This window comes from Cygnus atratus, chromosome 20 (genome assembly GCF_013377495.2).
Source record: "Cygnus atratus isolate AKBS03 ecotype Queensland, Australia chromosome 20, CAtr_DNAZoo_HiC_assembly, whole genome shotgun sequence".
In the NCBI taxonomy this organism is placed as follows: Eukaryota; Metazoa; Chordata; class Aves; order Anseriformes; family Anatidae; genus Cygnus; species Cygnus atratus.
This window is the reverse complement of record NC_066381.1, coordinates 4,743,502-4,766,064: the sequence shown is the minus strand read 5'-3', so window position 1 is coordinate 4,766,064 and position 22,563 is coordinate 4,743,502. Positions and strand designations below refer to the sequence as shown.

Here is a 22,563-nt window from a genome sequence, read left to right as displayed (position 1 = left end):
AGGCTTGAGGAGAGAGGTCAAGGAGGAGAATAAGGACGGCAAAGGCATCTGCACAGCGTTTGGCAGCCCCACCAAAATCTGGAGAGAGGTTGTGAAGGGATGAGTTACTTCAGCACGAGACGAGGCTGTAGTAGGAGAAGCAAACCAAATTCCTTCTTCACTTACAGCTCCCGAAATCTGGATTAATTTAGGCAACTTAATTGAGGTGTACCATGACTGAACCATGACCTATTCTTATAAATTTAAAAATAAAGTATTAGGGAGGTGACAAGCAAGCAGCATAGGCCAAAACGATGTGGATCTGGAGAGCAGCCCCAAGGTCCCAGAACACACTGGCTGTGCTCTCCGTCAGAGTGCACCAAGAAAGGCTGTGGGAAGGCGCCGGGATCTCAGCGGGCGTGTGATGCGACGTGCTGGACAGTGAGGGATTGATGGTTGTGAATAACCCATTTATTAATCGGAATTCAGGCAATCACAGATGGACCAATGCTCATTAGGGAACGAGAACATAAGTAACTCGGAACATTTTCACACAAAGAGTATTTGAAATTAGAATGTGGAACAAACTGCCAGAGCCGGAGAAGCACCGGGTAGTGCAAACCATGCTTGAGAGTATCAGCCACCGCTCGCGAGCGGGCGAGAAAGGAGGGGGCAGCCATCAGAAAGGCTTCTGCAGTTGAGATATTTCATGGGTACATGAAGACAGACTTTGAAGGCCAAAGCACACCATATGTTAGACTTCTGGACTTCAGTGTTCCCACGTACAATTTTCTCTCGCTGCTGCTCAGCACAGTACAGCCAAATTTAAATTACTATTATTAAAGACGATTAGCATCACAGAACTCATTCTGTACTGTATTTTGAAAAATTCATTTGCCCCTTCTAGGAAAAACAAGGCTTTTAAAATAAACGCATTTCTATTTCTGTGAAATAACTGAATGGATTTGTTTTCCTATTACAGCTTCTTACATTTTAATAAAGGGCATTTGTACTTATGTTCTCCCTAAATATTACAAAAGATATGGTTTATTCACTATTCGCCAGTTATATTGTGATTGAAGTATAAAACAGAATTGAAACACCATATTCCAAGGACATCAGAGATGCTCTGATGGCAGCAGTTTGTAAATCACTGAACTTTCACACCTTTTTTTTTTTCCTCCCAGAATTCAGAACCAGAACCCCAAACAACCCCACCAGGCAGAAAGATTTTTTTGTTTAAGTAGTTAAAAAAATCAATCAAGCTGCCTGGCTTAAAGTTCTATTAAAAATGAGCTCTGCAGCTATTCTGTACCTTAAAATAAATAGTTTTAACCAAAGCACTATGATGACTTTAACTAGAATAAAAAAGAATTAAGTATGCCAGTTTCCAGCTGTGTAAGGAAATATGGGATGAGAAGGTCATCAAAATAGCAAGATATAAATAAAGTCCAGAGACAAAGGAAACAGAGCGCTGAAATGACATGGAAATAAGCATTTGGGAGTTCACTGAAAATTTTTCAAATCAAAGTAAAATTGGTTCAGGAGCCAACAAGGATCAGCTGCAATCAGATCACACTAAAACAGTCAGTGAATATATTATAAAACTCTCGCTGAACATTTTTATTTGACTCTAAAAACTTGAGGGACCCAGAAAGAAGTCAACTTATAATCACACTAGGGTAGTCTTGACACGAGCTTAGCTCCACATCTTAATTTATCTAAACCAGGCCCCATTATGTCTTCTCTTACCAGAAAGAAACAACAGTGACCTCTGTATTCCCCACCACCCCCATAAACATATGTTCACTTTTAAGTTTTGGCATACTATTTGTCTTGATAATACCATTGGAGCTACACTGAGATAACAGAAATGAGACACAAGGAATCCTCCCTCCTTCGCACACCCTTCATCTTCACAATCTCACCAGAGCAGCAAGACGCTCGTTTGAGAGCCGCCCTCCCTTCATCCACCTTATTTTTCCAGGTCAAGTGCTTTCATGAGTTGTTGCCCTAAGTACCGAGTTGCTCCCTGAGGCTGAAAGACACTTTCCCCTCCAAAACCATCTCTCTCCAGCTTGTGTGCCAGGAGCTCCTTGCTCTGCTCCCATTTTCCACTGGCAGAACAGCAGCAGGCTGCCCAGCACTGCTGCCATGCTGCTCTGATAGCACGGACAGCCCATTTCAGGGTGGCTTGGTCAGTCTCCTGTCTACTACACCTGGCTAAAATCTAATCATCATCAATGAAATCAGCAGTTTTGTCTCCACATTCAGGTAAGCATCGTAAATCTGGCCACGTGTGTCAGGGAAGATGCCGAATGCAGTTTCATATTAACGTTAACTCCTTCCGTTTTAGCTCTGTACAGACAAATTCAAAAAGATGAAAGCAAAACCCGTGGCTTTATTTTGGAATCTGTCACGCTTCGTGTGCCAAGAAATTTCAACATTAATTAAAATCTGATGCCTACTGCACCACAGATCACCTGGACTCAGCAGGCAGATCTGCAGAAGCTGCACGGTTCCTGCTCCGCCACCGCAGCCAGGCAGGCTGAGCGGTTGCATTCGGAGCGAAGGCGAAGCAGGCAGGTCAAACTCTGCAAGGAAGGTGGAGCTGCCAGGTGCCAACGCGTTCTGCATAGACACTTCAATTCTCCAAACTGATGGGTATCAGCATATTAACACATTTGCAGACAATGTGACCAGCACTTGGCCACGATGAGTTCCTTCTATCGGATCGTTCTGCATTGCTGGGGTTTTCTTCTGGTTTTAGACTACTCAGGATGCCAACTGCTCACTGAAGGGATCACGCTGCTTTTGGTGTCGGTATGGCATTACCTAAGAAATAGCGATTTCCTTGAAGCACAATTAACTTGTACACACAGCACGAGTCTCAAACACAAGCATTCACGCAGCTGTGCTAAACATGGATTTTGTAGTCCTGACTCTTCTACTTACCATCATTGCTCTTCAGTTGCAATTCTCACTCTCATTAACAACCTCAACATGAAAGATACTAACTTGTACTGTCCTGCACCCAATCTGGAACAAACTTACCAAGAAGAAATAAACAATTTAAACAGGCATTTATATTGCCGTTCCATTTTTAAACTAAATAGATGCCTTAACGAGAGACACGCAGCCCCCTTTGCACACAGAGCTCCCCTACACATCTTTCCTTGTATTGTTTTGCATTGCCAAGTTTTTTCATTTGTCTTCAATTTCTTTGAGCTACCTAAGTGCCATTAAGAATTGTAAGAACCATATTAAACAAAGGGAAAAGCATGATAACAACTCATTAACGTAACATTATTTTAAGCCATATTCTTGAATAGCTGCCTTGGAATCAAGTGGTGGATATAGCAAGCATTATTAGCGCTACACAATGACATAATTCTTTCTTTTAAGCCATTACAATAGAGCTTAGCTGCTCCCTCACATAAAACAGTACATCAGCTGCTAAGGTGGTGCACAGTAACAGCTCTACAACACACTGCGTGCGTATTAGGGAGCATGCAGTGTATATCTGCAGTTGGCTTGATTTCCCTTTCTTTATACCAACAGGTATCTACACAGAAAATTAGTAAAAATAGAGCCCGGTTAGAGTTTTTGCAGCTGACAGAAGAAAAATTAAAAATATGATTTTGTTTTTCTTCTCTGCTACAATTAAAAATTTTTTGAAGCAAAATTAAAAAGAAATGATTCCTGTGCGGCTGCTTAAAGCATATGGTATGTATTTTAGCTGTGCTATAAATTCTTTAACAAAAGTAGGGCCTTACAGCGGCTACAATTCCAATCTGTTTAACGAAGCTGTGGGTGCCGCGCGCAGCTACGCTACCTGGGAAGAGCAAGGGAAGAGCACGCCACCTCGCCAGCTGGTTGTTTTAACCTCAAGTTAACAAGAGAGCTTCAAGAGGGACTGAAATCCTTAAACTTTTCAATTCTACTTCCCTCTACTGTGAAACAGCTGCAACCTTGAACCCTTGAAACCTTTTCTTCCTTTCGTGCCCAGATAAATCCTGATTTTCCCAGACAAACAACGCTGCCATCCCCTGAGGAAAGCTGAGCTCCCTCATTCTCACAGGACAGCTTCTTGCTGCTATTCCAGTCTTTGATCTTCCTTCCCAGTAAAACAGCCCAGCCCAACATGTGCCTCAAGACATTGACAGAAGAACGACAGCTTTGTTTAAATAGCTTTTACTATTTGCCACCCTGCCTTCAGATCATTGCAGTGGTGGGTCTGCTACGACTGCCGAACCTCTCCTGGATCCTTCTGTAACCTGCATGTGTTCCTCCACACTTCTCCGGGCGTTTCTGAGCAGCGTTTCTCAGTTTATGCTCTCACTCTGCTCCTCATCCATCTCTCGGGCAAGCACCAAATGGAGCAGCCCAGCTCCCTCCTCCTGCCTCGGGCCACCAGCTCCCGCTCCTCTTGCATCAGATCCAGCGATCACAGTGTTGTAGCATGATTCAGCTCACTGACTCGATGAAAAACTAAGCAATGAAGGAGAGAAAGAATTTATTTTCCACCGTGTCGGCGAGCTGAACTGACTCATCCTGTATGTTTGCTAGACTCAGCACAAGGAGGAGGTGGGCACCCCGGGCTGGGGCGAGGACACTTGCCTACGGCAGCCCCGTGCTGCCATGGGCTGGTACAGCACGGAACCACACTGTCAAAACATGGGTGGCAAAAGGAGGGTCAAATTGCTGGAAAAAAAGCCAAACACGTCAGGAAGCAAGGAGGAAAAAAAAGCCACTTTGCAGGTGAATGTGACAGAAGCTCAATTCTTCCAAGGCGAGGCAATAAAGCAGCCGTAATTACCAGCTGTGTGCTGCACTCCCCAGGGACACCGAGCACCTTCAGCCCTGGCAGTCAGCAGCTCCAGGGGACGTGTCCCCCGAGGACAGTAACTGTGTCCAGGGCACCCTGGGGACACTGAGCTGCTGCTGAGGGCACCAGAGCTGTGCTCGTCTGGGTCTCAGCTGGGGAGCAATGGGAGGGGAAGGGGCGCCAGCACCACACAACCTCCAACCGGGGGACTTTGGCTTCCTTACAGCCTGCACACCTTAAAAAAACAACACCTTTCTAGCAAAGGGATCAACAAATTATTCGCTGCATGCTACTAACCCGAGAAGAACTTGCTGTGTTTGATTCTCAATGTTGTGCACAAGCATGGGGTGGGATGGAGGACAGCTGCCCCTGAGGAGCACACGGGCAAGCTCGGCACACAACACAGCAAAGGGGGACAGGGCAGGAAGGAGAGAAAGCGGTGACAGCCTGTGCCATCCCCCCTCACCTCCAGCCTCCCAGCAGGAAAGCGAGTGGCTGCTTTCATCTGCCCATCAGCCTCTCCTCCTGCCTCTACAATAAGCAGTGGCCTGGACCCCACAATCACTTTTCTCCCTCGAAATGACCCAACCTTTTCTTCATGTATTTTTAAAAATATGGCAGAGGAATCCTTGCAGCCACGAGCTCATTAACTGCCTTTGTGCAAATCTACCTGCACATAAATACCAAAATGCAATCTTTTGCTCATATTTTATACTGAGCTGCCCTCTTACAAATCACTGCTGCTTTATTACAGCAAGGCAGAAACAGACACTGACCTGTATTAAGCCTTGTAGTAATTCTGCAATAAATACAGGAATAATTCTGTATTTGGAGAAGCAGGGACTGGATTATGATGACACTCAGCAGAATACCACGCCCTGCACAGCGCTCCCATCCCCATTCCTTCCAGCACACTTCAAACTCTCTTTTTTTCTTTTTTTTTTTTTTAAGGATGAGAAGATACTTCTGACACTGCGAACTGAAACAGTGCTGCCTATCTGAATTTTGCATAAATAGTTTCCCACCACTGTTAGCATTTCACCCAAATGCGTGGCAGCGGCATAGCAGGCCTTAATATAGACAGCCCACCAGCTGCCAACAGGAATTTCAGCACATTGTCACTTACATAAAAATAAGAGGATTTGGGTTGATCCCCCCCCCAAAGTTACCCCAGTAGTGATGGCTGTTTCTGTACGACTTGCCTGCACACCAGACGGGATGGAGATGAACCTGCAAGAGCTTCGGAAAGGTGCCTGGTGCTGGTATGTGTTTGGCTGGCATTCCTTAGCTTTGGGACTTCATCTGTTATCCCAATAGCCGAATTTCTGCAGTTTGAGAGTTTCTGCAGTTCTGCCCCTTGCTCTGGAGTTAAAACTTCTCTTCTCTTGGGGAGATTTCTGACCCTTGTGGAAGCAGGCACCCTCCATGCTCACCAGGAAGAGCGCATCTGCCTTTGAGATGCTCAAGTAAGTATATTTAAATCACCTTCCTGTTGTTTAAACTGCAATCAAGCCAGATGAATATAAATAAATAAGTATTTGCACACGCATGTAAACAGAGTTGAAATGCTGCTGAGCTGCCGACACCCCAAAAAGCATGGAGGGCACGCCTCTGCCCTCCCCAGCAGCACTGACATGGAGGCACAGTCCCCGTGCTCCCCTTATACAAAGGAAATTACCTACCACCCCCACCCTGCAGAGTGGATGCTGAAAGATAACAATTACCCACCAAAAAGACCAGATTTACTCCATTTTGTTACATGGAGTGGTTTAATGGGACTTTCATTGAAGAGTGGCGAGGCTCTGGGCCGGGCTCGGCTTGATGCGAGCTCTGAATTTTGATGTATGCTGTTGACTTCCACAACACAGAGCAATTTGTAATAGCTTTGCCACGCTGTTGTTTTCAAAGCTCCTGCTACATCACAAGCATTTATTTCTGACCACAAAATTACATTTATTCAACAGAAAGCAGCTCAGGGTCTTTAAGAGGTTAACTTCTGGAGTGCTTGGCTGCTCTCCAGCCTCTGTACTCGAATCAGCGCTAACGCAACAGCACACAACAGCACCCAGGCTAGCCGTGATTAATAGAGTGCTGAATACGCTGCTTTCCACATACACACACTTTTCATTCCCTTGCTTCCATAGATCATGGACTTATCCTCAAAATATCTGACTGAAATTGAATTTGGCTTCTCTCTCAACCGTTCATTTCCTATGTTATGCAAGGTTATATCCTTTTCTGCATGAGCAGAACCAAACCAGCTGCAGCTTTTGAGAAGAAAATGTGTTTTCAATTATGAAGCTGGCCTGAATATTGAACCACAGTTCTACTGCTACTCTAATTGAGCCATCATGGAGTGAACCTACAGGAAAGAAATTGTATTAATTAGGTTTGTAAATTTAACATAAGGAAATTAAAGGGGGGAGAGGGAGTATCAGGGTATCAGCTCAGGAATAACTCCTTCCAAAATGCAGAAGGAAAGCGTGTCCGAAGTTCTTCAGGCACACACACGCATTATTAAAGCCCTCCTTCAAAGGCATGATTAGTAGTTCCAGCACACCAAACAGATTTTCAGCTTCTGTTGCCTGCATATGGAAAATTATTAAATTACTCTGCTGACCAAATTAATAGTTTAAAGAGCAATTCAGCTAAGTGGGGAGCCAGAGTGGTCTCATCAGAACGGGAGCACTCTTAAAAGTACTTGCTTTGTGAGAAGAAAATGAGAAATGGATTTCACAGAAACGAAGCATAGCGTGTTGTTTCGGAGTATGTGCCTTAAAGGGTTCTCCAAATGAGGGATTACTGCATTACTGTTGGACAGTACTGCTATGCCACATGAAAAGAATGCTAATGACCTCAGGAAATCCTTTCCCAGCCTTAAAATATCTATTTGATGACTTCACAAATATGGATTCAGACATTAGATTTCCATACCACAGCTTCAGCTCTGTGAATTAACGTAGCCCAAGAACATAAAGTTTTATTTTTAAGATTTCCCATACAAATATCCAACGGCTCACGTAAACGTGGTAATGCACAATGACCCAGTGGGTTTGAGCACAGCTTACTGAGGTGGTTGCTTGCCAACTTGGAAATGATAAATAATGATTTTATGATTGAATGATAAAGCTCTTAAGCCTTTCTGATTCTGTCCTGCATTTAGCCCAGCATACTGTGAGCAAACCATTAATAAGATGCATCCTCGGGTTAATGATAAGCAAACAAAAAATGAGATTCAAGACAGAAATGTTAGGAATTTTACACCTCAAGTTAGTGAGTTCTAACCGTCTTGCTCCCAATAAGCTATTTATACCCTCTATGCCTTAAACCTTCCAGGAAAGTTAGAAAAGCTACCCACAGAAATCAAAAGGACAATGTTACCAGCTTTCTATCAGACACAACAGTCTATTCATTAAAAAAGAAGAAAGAAAAAAAATGCATCCAATTTCCATTAAAATCCTAAACAAGGAAAAAGTACTATAATGAAATTATCAATGACAAATTAGCAGGGTTTCACATTGCACTCGGAATGCATTTTTAAATTTGTAGCATGTTAAAATTCATTTCATAATGCTTTACTTCAACTGTCATCATAAAAAATCCACACTTACTTAAAGCACCAACAATCTGTACCAAAAAAAAAGTTATTTCCAACAACTAATGGAAACTGCAGATTTGATAAGTGGAACAGTTTCATTTGCAATTTCTTTTGATTGAGATAAATATCCACGGAATATGGAATGTTACAGGTTTTGTTTGTTTTGTTTTTTACTTGTGAGCATATTATACAAAGGTACTATACAGAGTGGGGCACGAGGTACCAATATCTGTTCAAGCTGAGAAGAAAATTTGGCTAAAGTGATCAGTGTATTTATTTTAAAAAGTGAACTAGCCACAGGTTTACAAGCAGATGTCCCATAAAGCATGCTTGGGAGGATATTTAAATATGCGAGCTTAAGTTAACCTCTCTCCAAGTCACGTCGGGCTTGCTGAGGGTACAGTTCAAGGACAGTTTAAGTCAACCTACACTGGCATGGCTGCACTCCTTCTGCCCTTGGCTTTGCTCTCCCCTGGCCAGCAGGAGCCTCAGCGAGCTGGGTCAGTGACTAACCTGGCAGAAAAGTAAGCCAGCAAAAAAGAGGGGAAAAACAGAAAACTTTGTGCTCTCCGTGGGATCATATAAGCAGAAGTGTGGAGGGAAGGCAGGAGGTGGGGAGACAGTCCAGAGGTAGGCAGGAAGACATCGATAGCTATGTAAAGCTACCTAAATACCTCTGTTCATTAGGGAACTGCACCTTCTGATTTGTCTGGCCTTCCCCAGTGCCCTGAGCCCACAGAAGGAGTCATCCCATGTGGCACCTGCAAAGGCCTGCTTCCCTTCTGGGGCAGAATGCTAACTTAATATTGCTCTGACATGCCAAAACACCTACTTAGTTCTGTCAGTAGGGAGCAAGAAAAGGGTGGAAACAACAGCAGTACAGGGTGGAGATAGAAGCGAGGGGCAAAAGTGCAGTGGAGACCACATGGTTGATGGAGAAGCTGTGTCGTACAAGAACGTATTTTCCTAGCTTCTGTACAAGAAAAAGACGATGAGAAGGTGGTGCCCTGAAGTTCAATAGGAACATCCACAATGCCTACAGGGGCGTGAACCAGAGCACTCCAAGAATATTCTTTACCTGCTGCTCCAGAACACTTCCTCTCCAGCAGAAGGCATCTATTCTCACTACTTTTCCTTTTACCTCTCTTTATTTTAATTACTTATGGTTTTGTTGTTGTCATTGTTTTTTTGTATGCTTCACTGGGGCTGCAACTTGTGAAGTGTCTGTAGCAGAAGCAGGGAACCTCTTACCAGCAGATCACTCCCCGTTTCAATTTCTTCCTCCCTGCAGATGTCCTAGAGCACTTGTGCTGTGACACCAAGACCTGCCCCAACTACATGGCTTGCAGAGCCATCTTGGGAGAGTAAGACGAGGCAACTCCAGTGGGTTTGGAATGGAGAAAAGCCTATATACACTGAAGGCAATTTGTTCTTGACCTACCTGGAGCATTCATCTCATGATCTTTCAGAAAGCCAGTCTTAACAATAAACAGAGGCCAAATCTATACACTGAACAATAAATTATAACTCAACAGAACAGGCTAATATTCTCAGTATTCTGATTTCTTAGCATTCTTAGTATTATTACTGATACCCTTAGTATTTTGATTCTGATATGGGAAAGGCGGGGGAGGTTCAGAATAGACATTAGGAAACATTTCCTTGCTGTGAGGGTGGTCAGACACTGGAGTGGGCTTCCTAGAGAGGTGGTTGATGCCCCATGCCTGTCAGTTCAAAAGACATTTGGACAATGCCCTCAGTAATATGCTTTAACTTTTGATTAGCACTGAGGAGGTCAGGCAGTTGGACTCAGTGAACTTTGAAGGTCCCTTCCAACTGAACTACTCTGTTCTATCCTATTTGTCTCCAAAACAAGGTACAGTAATTAAATCTATAATGAAATACCACAACTGACAGTTAGCTGTTCTGCATTTATGTGCTCAATCACAATTAATTCAGTTCTTTTAGGTTTCTAAAACCCTGTCTAGACTACAGAAACTGGAATCACTGCCTAAGGAGATTCAGCAGCACAATCTTGTGACATATTCGTGCTTCACTTAAGAGGGGATTTCTACCAACAAATGTTACCCTTGTAATTTATGAGATTGAATTTATACCAACATAAACTTCACTTTTACATTAGTGAAGCAGATCTGTACAAGAGGAGTGTGCATGAACCACACAAAGGTAATAGTGAACTATCTCCAATGGGCAAGATCTAATTGGATAATATTCCTTCACTAAGCAAAATTTTGATTTATGTTTCTTACTTGATCTTCAGACATTCCCTTCATTATAGAACAGTGCTGAAAGCATACATACACTTCAGTCAGTGCTTTGCAAGCTTGAAACTAAAGTGGAAAGGTTTTAAGAGCACTGCAATTCACTTGGAACAATTTTAAAGTGTAAATTTCTATTGGCAAATGGACTCACACAAGTCATTCTTTGTTCTCACAAATTGCTATTAGATATATCAAGGACAAAGTTCTCCTATTTATTTATTTATTTCTAGCAGTACGTGGGAAATTGGATAGTAAACTAAAAAATACCATACTGCTTTTAAGATGAAAAATTATTGTCTATTTGGGATACGTATTTAGCAGGAAGTACAAGTAATCAGAAATGCAACCCTCATTACAGATAATAGGAGTTGTGCACTTAACTCCCTGGGCAGACTTCTGAAAACATGCTCCTGAATTTCCCTGTGCTCTGATGGGAACTGTAACAGTACAGGATCAGCTCACAACTTACTACAGACTGAGAAATTAAGTAGTTTTGCTGCTGGAACACAGATGACCTTAAAAGTAGGGCTCTGCAATGTAAAAGTGCAAGCTAAAACCTAAACCTACCCCGCCACCCTACCCCCAGGAACTAATCTTTATAAAGAGAAAAATAACTTGCAAATTTCATCCATGGCTTTTTCCTAGAGGCAGTACAACAGCTCCCAGCTGGCCCTCGCTCATGTGATGTGAGTGCCTCAGTGCTGTCCACAATACTGCAATTGGCCCAGCTGCCATTTCCTATAGAAATTCTTCAAAAATAACAACAGTTGGCCTTTAAACTTGTGATGACTCTAATCACATGTTTCTCAGTGGAGCAGTGTGAAGACAAACCAAATAAAGAGCCAGCACCAAAGCTCTGAACACTTTCTGTTGGTTTTCCAACAAACACCTGCTAACTTAAGGTTTTCCAACAACTCCCCTAGAATAGTCTTTTACAGCTGAAAAGGTTTACACTACAACTATTTTAATATCCTTCATATTTTTGTATACACACATTACATTGCATTCGTTAAGCATTCGAACTGTCGAGTCACTGACGCATACCGAGTTATTGTGTGCCACCTGAGTCACAACAACAGCAAAAGTTTACGCTCAAGTATGCCAAATGCAAAGTGATTTGACTAGCTGAGCTTGTCCAGCACAAATGCAGCGCATCACAAATACATCCAGCACACAGCCAAATGCAGAAAAGCTGAACCCCATCAATGCTCCCTGCTCACAGGTTCCATCCCCACCCGGCCACGCTGAGAGACTGCGGGCACGCTACTCACATGAAGCGAGATCAAAAGCATCAAGAGAAGCAGAAACTCTTACCTCTCCTTGGAAACTCTTCAGTAATGGAGCTACCTGTTTGCGAAGGTCCTAGAAGACAGAAGCAAAATATTTCATCAGAAAGTGTGAAAGGCTGTGTCGTCGTCAAGTTCTTCCCAAGCCTGTTTTCAGATCTTAAGTACTGCGTAAGACTTCGTTGTACCTTATGGGAGCTCTGATTAAAGTAAATGTAAATCCAGAATTCATTTTGAACAAGTCTGAATTTCCAGTTTGATGTACACCTGTATCTGTTGCAAACAGCATTAATTAACAAAACTGAAAACTGTAGTGATGTTAGGTAAGCACTAAACGCTTTCAGCTCATAATTCAGCTGAAACACTAATACGATTAGAAGTAAATGCCTCCATCTTCCCAAACAGCAGCTACACCTCTGAACTTACGCTGAAGAAATTTCCACAAATGGAAGCCAGGCTTGAAGGAAGATGACTCTGGACCATCAGTCCAGCTAAGAGTTTTGTCATTTTGTAAAAAGACTATCTTATTTATTATTTTCTGAAGAGTGCTATGACTTCAGTCACTGAGGAACTGGAGATAGCCATACTGAAGATGGGAGCATTATTTGTTGGTTTCTCAAACCAACAAAGTTGGTTTCAACTCAAAATTTCTTTTTCCAGAATTACAGCACACTTCACACTACAAAATTCATTAAAATACTGTCCACTGAAGCACCCTAATAGTTCATAGCATAGTTTGACTTACCAACCAAGGTAAGTTAGGACAACGGGATACATCTATCTTTTATAAAATTCTCAGTGGCTCTGCTTTTAAACCAACGTAGGCCGAATTTACTTACTAATTCCCAGCTGGGACTTACAAACCCCAGATGGGGCTGGATTTCCCAGCCTTGGAGGGTTTCGTAGGCCCAGCTGCCCGGAGCTGAGGAGCTGCTGAGGGCCAGGTGAGAGCAGGAGACTCCAGCCCAGCCCCGTGACGCCCCAACAACACAACCGGGGCAGTCACGAGCTGCTGACACGGCCGTGAAACCTTCCTTGCTTCCCACAGTCCCATAGCTAGACTGAAGCTCATGCAATAGGGTCATAAAGACATCTTTGAAGTATTTTCTCTCTGTATTAAAAGTGCCCATTGAAGCCTTGGGCATTTCAGAAAAGAGGGTCAGCACAGAAAGTTGGGAAATTCTCTCTTCCAATGCAATAATGCATACTTTTACGTCCCGAGTCACACAACAAATTGGGCATTAAACCACACACCAAAATACCCTCAGCCCTGGGTTTAATCTGTTTTGCTGAAGGAAAAGAAGGCTTTTGAGAGAAGTGGGTTTTGTCATTTAAATGACAGGTCACAGAGGGAGTTGGAGAATCGGGAGTTCTCCCTGAGAAATGGCTCAGGGGGCCAAATGCCAATGGAGCTATCAAAGACAAATGATCAGCCAAATCACACTTCTTCCATGGTTACTGCATACGGTACAGCTAACCCCCACCACGATGAGGGTAATGTCACAGCTTTATAAGCTCATTCTTCCGTACCAAACCAAACAACGCTGCTCTTCTTAGACCAAGTCACCTGAACGTTTCCTGATCTTTTCTGTCGTCTATTTTTGGACAGAAAAAGGGTAGATACTGTCCTTGTGTACCATGACCGTCGATAAATTATGCCTCTACCAAAGCAAGCTGGCAGGTTGAGCAGCTTTTCCCACTTCCTGACTACGCTGGGAGCCCAGAAGGCTTTGCACGTTTTATAGCTTATTTTCCTCGTAACGCGACGATGATGACATTGAAGAAAAAAACAATAACCATCAATGGCAAAATAAATGTCTGCAGTCAGGGCCAAAATCTGGCGTGCCAGGTTTTAACGCACAGTGAAATTGTAAACTGAGACCTAAGACTTACAATCAGGACACTGGTATCCTTTTAAACTTCATAAAATCAGGGAAAATTACACCATTCAAGCAAAGCAACATTTCATGAAATAAAAATCTCAGTTCATAGGATATCATCGGGTTTAAGGCTCCTGGTTCCTGGTATCGCCTCTGAATTTACTAACTGGTTTGGTGCCAGCCAGCAAACTGATGTCAAAGCTGAAAGCAGAAATGTAGGAGATCTAATTCAACACCAGCCCCAAGCCTCGTGCTTGCACAGCTCGTAAGCGTCAAACATTATCCCCACTGCCTAAGCACCAGAAATCACCCAAGACACTTTTGCAGACGACACAGCGCCGCAGTGACATTCAGGAAAACAAACCACAGCTGGTTGTGGAGGCAGAAGATGTAAGCATTGCTCCTCTGTGTGCATGGTGAGCACTAGCAGAGCCTGCTATTGAACCGTGTATCTTGTATCTGAAACGCACTAACTTCTGAATGTGCAGAACTTTTTATTTCATGATCATAAACCATGTCCCGACTTTGCCTTCCTATTCACTTCTGATAACGAGTGATGTTGCTGTTCGTTGGCTATGGAGGACAGAAGAGAGGAGCAGGAAAAGGAGGGGAAATATGAGGAGCATCCCAAAGCCAAAGAAACAGCTGGTCAAGCTGATAAAAGGGGGGAAAAGCCATTGAGTATAAAATCTGATTCCCAAACATTCTTCATTTAGCAAATTCAGGATGCTAAAGGCTCATCCCAGCAATCAAAACATTACTAAGCAAAATTCATGCCATAATGGCAAAACATTATGCTTGGAAATGTAGGCATAATGGGAAAACGGCTTATGCTATGGAAAATGTAGGCAGCAGCTTCTGTTGTTGGTAAAACTGTTTTAAAAATATTTCGTGACAGAGGAGAAGGCAGCTCGAAGTGATTCAGTCTCACAGGCAAGCAATCGTTTGTACAGCAGTAATCAATCCGGGGCAGTGGTGGGACACGCTGATCAGTACAGCACACTTTAACAGCGCAAAATGCTTTGACAACTCAAAATCTTCGCCATAACTTGAGATCTGCCGCAGCTGAACAATGCAGAGAAAGTATCCCCTTTCCATTATCTGCCCAGAGCAGATAGGCTAAGGGAAGTAACCAGAAGGAATTTGCTCCAGTGTTTTAAATGCAACCAAACATGCCATGCAGATAAGTGGGTAAATGGCAGGCAGCATAACAAAAGGAATACACCCCTTCCTCACACCAGTTTTGGTTGTCTCCCTCTCCTCCCCCTTTCTCCCCCTTCCTCCCCCCCAAAAGTGCTTTTAGGCTACTTCTGTAATTCCTTCCTTGGCTAACCAGCATCAAAACTTTCGACAGTTCACAACAAAAAGGAAGTGAAAATAAACACACAGAAGTCAGGATTACATATGCCTCAAGTCACCAGCTAAAACTCTGCCGGTGAGATTTATTTTTGGCAGTTCGGAAAAATTCCTCATCAGACTTTGTCTCAAAAGCCTGTATTAACATCAAATAGAATTTTACCTTCTCTGCACTGAACTAAACAGAAAGAAGGACATTCGGTTTGGACCCGGGGGAATCTGTAGCGTTGGTTAGCAAGGACACCATATGATTTATTATCTGTTTAAAGTGTGGTGGCCTTTACTGCCTGGGTTTTGATCAAAACAGGAAAAGCAACCAACTCCTGCACTCGCATACAGCTAGCAAATCACTGCGATCAAGCAGAACAGCTAAAAAGAGTACATGCAATTGAACATTAAAACAAATGACAATTTATCAGCACAAATGCATTGAAATATTCGAGCACTCCTATAAAATCACATTATTGGCCTATTTTTCCATGCCATCTAAACGTGCTCCGTCTTTCTGTGGATGATTTATCAGAATGGAGCAGTTTTCTGAAAAAGGCTCTATCACAGACAAACTCAATAGCTGAAGTAGAGACTATGAATTAGGATGCTGTATCATTATCTGAATCAAATCTGATAGCTGAAAGCTAATATAGCATTTTCCTCTTTACAGGAGTATAAACAACTAGTTTATATTTTGATCAAATGGCTACACAATGAAATCTGAATCCAAATAATTTTTAACTCCCTTTCCATTCACATTAAAAATAACTCTATGGAAAATAAGCCAAGAATAAATCCATGGTAAAAAGCTGGGCGACAAATTCATCTTTCTGACAAGTAAATTACATTATTTATCTATCTCTATCTTAATACACTGCGTGCAGTACAAAGGACATATCACTGGTCAGGCTACCAATGCTGTACTGGTAATTCAGTTGAGGTCTAAAGCTGTACAGCACCTCCCGATCTCCTCTCCGACTGCTCGATCTCATTTACTTCCCAAATGCTTATCTCTAAATGTCACAACAAGAGACCTACAACCCTGAGTTGATAAAGTGGTCCAGGGAGTTAAGCTTGACCTGTACACCTTTATCACCTGCAGAAGTATTGCACTCGTGTAAAATAAAACAAAAAAATGGGCAAATGTTCTTTCCTATCCCTCCTGTGCCACCCTTCCTATGATTTGTTCTATATATTGTCTACTTGAGACACGCATTGGCTGGCAAATGTCACTGTGTCTGGCAGAGGAATCATAATGAGAAGCAGCCCACTTGTATCAGCATCGGTGACATCATTAGTTCAGCTGTCACTATCTATTTCTGAGCCACCTTATCACCGGCGAGATGCTCTGGCTTTCCTGCCACCCTGCCCTTCCCCGTTTCCTCCCTCATGAGCCCACACGTACGGAGGAACTAACGAGCAGCCCCGCGCTCAGACTGGCAAGACTCCGCGTTCATGTGAGAGCCTGCGGAGAAAGAAACAATCTCCAGCACCCAGAACAGAACCAGGACGGATTTGCTGTGTGGGAAGGTATTTATTTGTCAGCTCAGTCCGCACGTAAAGAAGGACGGGCACGGCCCCGCAAGGAGCTCTCAAGTCCCAACCTGCCAGCCGGCTGGAGCCCCTCTTCCACCGAGCAGCGTGCTGGCTCAACTCATACTCATTTCTGGAGCCTAGGGGGCGTTTATCAGGGTACCCTGGCAGGCAGGGTTCCCTACACTTTGTCCACGCAGCAATCATCTCAGAAACGTCGCTGAGCATTGCTCTTGTGTAAATGGAGCTGAAAGGGGGAGAGGTAAAAAGCCGCCAAGCAGGAAGGATTTGGGAAGAACCTTGGCATGGGCTTCTGAGCTGTTTGGTTGTAACATAGTTACAGGACAACTTGTCACTGTGAAACACAGGAATCAGCAAGTTAACTATAATTACTAGCAATCAGTTTTGCTGGTTAATTAGAGAGAGCCAATGTGTGCATAAGCTTCGCCCTGCTATGGGCAAACTGGTGCACAAGCTGCGATCGTTCAGGCAGATGCTCACCTACCCACGGTTAAATATTTATTTCTTTGCACCCACAATTATGAAGCAATACCGAATTTATGATTTCTTCTTCAGAGGTCCTGGGCACACGTTTGGAGGTGTACTAAGGGAAACACAGAAGTCGTTATCTGTAATTAGTTTCAGCAGGCTCCACTTAGCTTTGCTCTGAAAGGTATGAAACTGAAGACCCAGACAGTTGTCCAAACAGGTATTATGCAGTAGCTTAGATGACTTACTTAATTCCTAAAATATAAGGCAAATTAAATCATATGAGCAAACAATTTATTGCTCAATTTACACTATGATTTAATGAGATATAAAACCTCTTATTGCTTAAGGCTGCTAAAGTATTTACTTGAAATCTGATCATTAAAGAATGAATCACGATGTTATCAATTTTCTATGACTTTTCAGTTATTTTAATATACTAACATGCCAGTATTTTCCCTGTACAAAAAAAAATTATTTCAAGTTACATTTATAGATGTGTTTCAACCGAGCACAGCGATAAATAAAAAATCCTGATTTACAGTAGCCAAATGTACACCATAGTATTCTGAAATATTTTAGCTCACAGATCTTGTGCAAATTCCATTAGCTTTAATTATTTATTAGCAGTAGATTTAGATTACTGTTCTTGACCTATTTTTCAGTGTATGGACCCACCCAGCATGAAGTGAAAAAATATTCCATTTGCGAAAGGCTGATTTAGTGAGAGCAGGCTTCTAGCTGAAAGTAGAAAATTAAGCAAAAACACACGCATTGTAATTCAGGGGGAGAAGCTCGCACTTCAGAAAGGTTACGAAGCAGGGCATAACCAGTCTACAGAATTAAAACTAAAAGAGACTCCCTGAAAAGAGAGAGAATCTTTGCTATTTAACCACCTCAGACCTCTGCCACATGACAATCCCCGAAAGAAGCGAGCCTCGACAGCTGACATACAGAGAAGTCTCAGACTATTTGTGGAAATACCCTCATTCCCACCAAACTCTGCAGGCCACATGGGCCCTAATAACCCAAGGCGAGCAAGCGTTTTGGGGCTGCTCCTGTGGTCCCTTTCGCTGGCGAGGAGTCAAAGCCTGCTCTTCCCAGGCACGAGAAAAATGAAGCATCTGTGAAGGTGTCTACTCGCCGCGCTTCCTAAGGTCTGGGACTGGCACGGTGCTTTCAATGGCACTACTCACTTGAGCAAATCTTAATGGAATCTTCTTATGGCTTCTTCCAAGCTAAAATAAACATAAAGCTAACAAGTTTACTCTGTGCCTATGCAGCAACGTATAAACAGACTGGTTACCTTCACAACTGTTTAAAGAATCAACTGTGCAAAAGAAGAGCTGTTGCACCCATATATATGTGTCTATGTATATATACACACGCATATGCTATATATAATGTAAAAAAGATTTTTTAGACTAACTTTACAAACGAATGTAGAGAACTATGCATTTCAGAATCATGTTGAAACCTTGCCGTCATTTATAAACCAGTAAGTTAACATTGGCTAGAAAAGACATTGAACAGAAACAATTCAGAACTTAAAAACTGGAGTTGCTAGGAAACAAAAAAAATCATTCAAACAAAAATGATTGAGGTAGAAGAGCTCTGGAAAGAGCTAATTCTAAGCAAATGAAAGCCTGACCGCTAAAATTACAGTAGAGAAAAAAATGGATGGCTTCTTTCATAGGTCGCCAATAAGTGCAGAAAATCCACCACAATTTTTAACAAACTTACAAAGTTAGAAAGCTGCATATTGGCTAATAGCCCCAGGAGGATTTTCCTCCTGCTAACAGTTTGTCCTGCTTTCTTGTTAAGCCCCGTAGTCCCTGCTGGAGGTTGCAGGCGATACCAAACATACCCTGCCAGACCCTTGTCATGGGAATAACCACATGTCCCTACCATCCCAGGTCAGCAGAACTACTTATTGTGCGTAATGAAACACAATTTGATTAGCCAAATAAATATTTCAGAATCTTTGAAGCGCACTGCTCCTGCCAGCAGGATAACCACGTGTCAGCGAAACCCAGGAGCCTCCGTTCTTAGGGCTCAGGCCAGTATCTCTGCATATGCAGAAGATAATCACTTGGTACCGAGCTTTGCTAAGTGCCTGCAGATTATTTTTTTTTCTAGCTGTGTACGCCTATCTAATAAAACCGCAAGCCAACTGACTACTTCGTGTGCATCCCCATAAGAAGCCTCACCTGCGTTTGCCCAATCTTAATCACAACCACTCTGTCCCTCCAAACCTACACATCATTCCACAAGCTCTCTTCCTTTGCAGCTGAGGCTTCCTGTAAAAAACATCCTTAATACTCCTCCCAGAGCACATCCTGCATTAAATCCTTCTCCATCCACTCCAGCAGTCTCATTTCCACTTTGAAAGTCTATAGCCAAAGAGTTCACAATGCTGCCCTGATTATTCAGAATTACAGCCTGCAGAACAGAGGTTTTTCTCTTCAGTGTAAAATGGGGAACTTCTGAAAAAAGGTAATTATTATGAGTCTTAAAAAATTAACGTGTCTAATGAGAAGCTAATGACATGGGCCATGAGTCTGCAGAAAAGGCATATAAGTACTGTGGTCCAATTAACAACACCAGTTCAAACACGGACTAATGCTTCACATGGTGGATGTAAAAAGACGAATATTTAATGTGAAACCATAATTGCACCTGCAATTTTCCCTATTCCCTCCACCACAAGCAGAGCTGTGTCTGAATCAGTGCGCACCCTACCTGAGCGCTCAGTTGCGCCTTCTGGCAGCAAGAAACCAGAGACCTGGGTGCTGCGTGGCAGCGCTGCGCTCACCAGCCTGGGGTTTCTCCTTGGTCTCATGGAGAAGAGAGGTAGGGCTATTGAGAAACCAGGCATTTCAACATGTGTTTCCTATTTAGGGAAAGTGAGGTTACTCAAAAAATGTTCCAAACCTGCTATCAGGTAGATTGGAAAGATTTCCAAAATACAAGTATCTTGCTTTAGAGCCAGGTTAAGTTTGAAAGAAGAGTAATTCTGTGCTAAATACTAAAATAAGGAATCAGATTTTATCCTCACAGATCCTTACTGACTACATGTGAACTAGGGGGCAGGCTGTGAGACATCAGATACCGCAAGCCTTTTTCTCTGCTTATCTTTCAAATACATGTTAAAAACCTAGCTGCGCACAGACCACGTTATTAATCGTACTCTGACATACCTGCGTGTAAGAACACAGGTATATTTACTGATTTATATCATTACAGTCAGCCTTCTTCTATGATTCCAATGCAAGAAAATCCAATACTAAGCAATCCTCTAATAATCTGTTTATAAGATTTGCTTGCTTAATCTTGATTCTGACCATTTTATTCAACAGCCAGTTGCTCCTATAGAAAACAAGTTGTTTCGTGAGGGTCAGAGCAAAAAGCCAGCTGTCCTGTAAATCCACGTCCTACATTTGCTAAAACTCCCGCAAGCATCATCCTCATTGTCTTTGTGTTCTTTGTGACCTCTTCTACTCAGGGAGCCACTGGCCAGTTGCCTGCTGCTGCTGCTCACAGGCTACCATGCCTTTAACAGGCAGCACTTTCAAATACAGCTGAAGTCATAACTTCAGAGCCCCACAAAAATGAGAAATTCAAAGAAAAAAAATGACAACCTCAAAAGCACTGTCTATGGGCCCAAAGTATTTATTACGTCTAATTTACCACATCTGGAACAAACACCTCAAAATTAATATAACTGTCATCCTCCTGACCTAAATCAAAAAAAAAACACAGATCTTTTCATGTTGCTCCCATAAACGAAGCAATTCAGAGAAAACAAACTTTTGCTACCAGTATGCTTCTCAGCAAAATTCCTGCTGAAACACACTGCCTATAATGCCTATGCATCGGTAGTGCACAGTAGATATAAATGAATCATCAGGATGGGAGAAAGTAAAATCTCACTACAGGCTTATTCAGTATGTTTACTGCCTGTTAGTTGAACTTAAGAAATTAAAAAAAAACACATAAAGCACTTTGGAACAACAGCATCTCCTCACAACCATAATATATAGTCTCAGCTGGGACCAATTCCCAAATTCATATGCTGAACTGTGAACCATTCCAGTATACTGGGGGGATAAAAAGACCAGAAAGAAAATTAAAAAAAAAAAAAAGAGAGTCAGAAAGACAGAGACAGAGCAAGCTCAGTCTGCCATTCCTGTGCACTTTTTTTCCGTTACTGAACGCATGCAAGCCTAGTGCTGAATCACAATGAACTCAATAGCAGATTAAAATGAGACATACTTGTGTAATAATAAATCAACAGAATTAATACAAGCTTATCTTCTATTAACTTAGAAGGGGGAGGTGACAAATTGCACTTAAGGAAAAATAGTTTCACTGTTGCTAGCATAAGCCGAGCGTCTATAGGAGACTGCTAAATTTAGAAAGACAGCTTTTGATGATAGCAACGGAAATTAATTCAAGTTTTTTTGTGTAGCTTTTTTTTTTTCTTTCCTCAAGAGCTCTAGAATGTTACTCATCTTCTTGAACCTCTTACCAAAAGTAGACTTCATAATGCACTATCCTCCCAGCCTACTCCCTCCTACTCTTCCCCCTTAAAAAGGCAGAATTGCTCCTTTGGGCTACAGCAATTTAGGAACTTAATGCAGTTTAACAAATTCCCTATCTCTTGGCTGGAGCTGTTTGGCTCTGACAGATGAATCAGAGAAGTCCATAAACGTCTGGAGGATTTGTGCAGACTTTTTCTTGTATGACTATATATGGCAACTGCAGATTGAGTTATCTACAATCATTTTAACCTAAGCTTCAAACTTTTTACCTTATTCCTATCCTAGTGGCAAACTTCCTTGATCTGTAATACTGCTAAATTAGACAAACTGTCAAATACTTTTCTCAAAAGCATTTTCCCACTCTTTACAAGACTGTAAAAACTAAGTACAAAAATACTGGAATTAAGATACACTTCAGTAAAACTTAACTTTGTTAACAACTTGTGCTTCTCAGAAATACATCTATATACATGAGTGAACCAGAATGAGATGCTGTGAAGTTCACATTTTCATTTACACTACTACTACTGGAGACATGCACCTCACCAGACAGCAGATGTCTTCCATTACAGCTTACCTGAAATATCAATTACCACCAAGTGTCACGAGAAGTCTAGCACAAACTGGTAAATGAAGTGAAATGTGCACTCAAAAAAACGTAGGGGAGGTCAAAACTGACTGACTGATGTACACAGGGACTTACAAAGGAATTCCAACAATGCTTGCAACAATCCTTAAATCCAGAAAAATATTGTATTTTAACTTCTTGCAATGACCATCTTTTATACATATGTTAA

General features: G+C 42.3%; 1 protein-coding gene across 17 annotated transcripts in view; it reads right to left on the bottom strand.

The window, feature by feature from the left end:
• The window catches only part of CUX1 (cut like homeobox 1), a 268,016-nt gene that overhangs the window by 149,428 nt on the left and 96,025 nt on the right, over positions 1 to 22,563 (bottom strand). For all 17 annotated transcript variants that reach the window (XM_035559220.2, XM_035559233.2, XM_035559234.2 and 14 more), the window contains exon 3: positions 12,002 to 12,049. In XM_035559220.2, the coding sequence (XP_035415113.1) occupies positions 12,002 to 12,049 (48 nt within the window). The remainder of the gene's footprint in view (positions 1 to 12,001; positions 12,050 to 22,563) is intronic.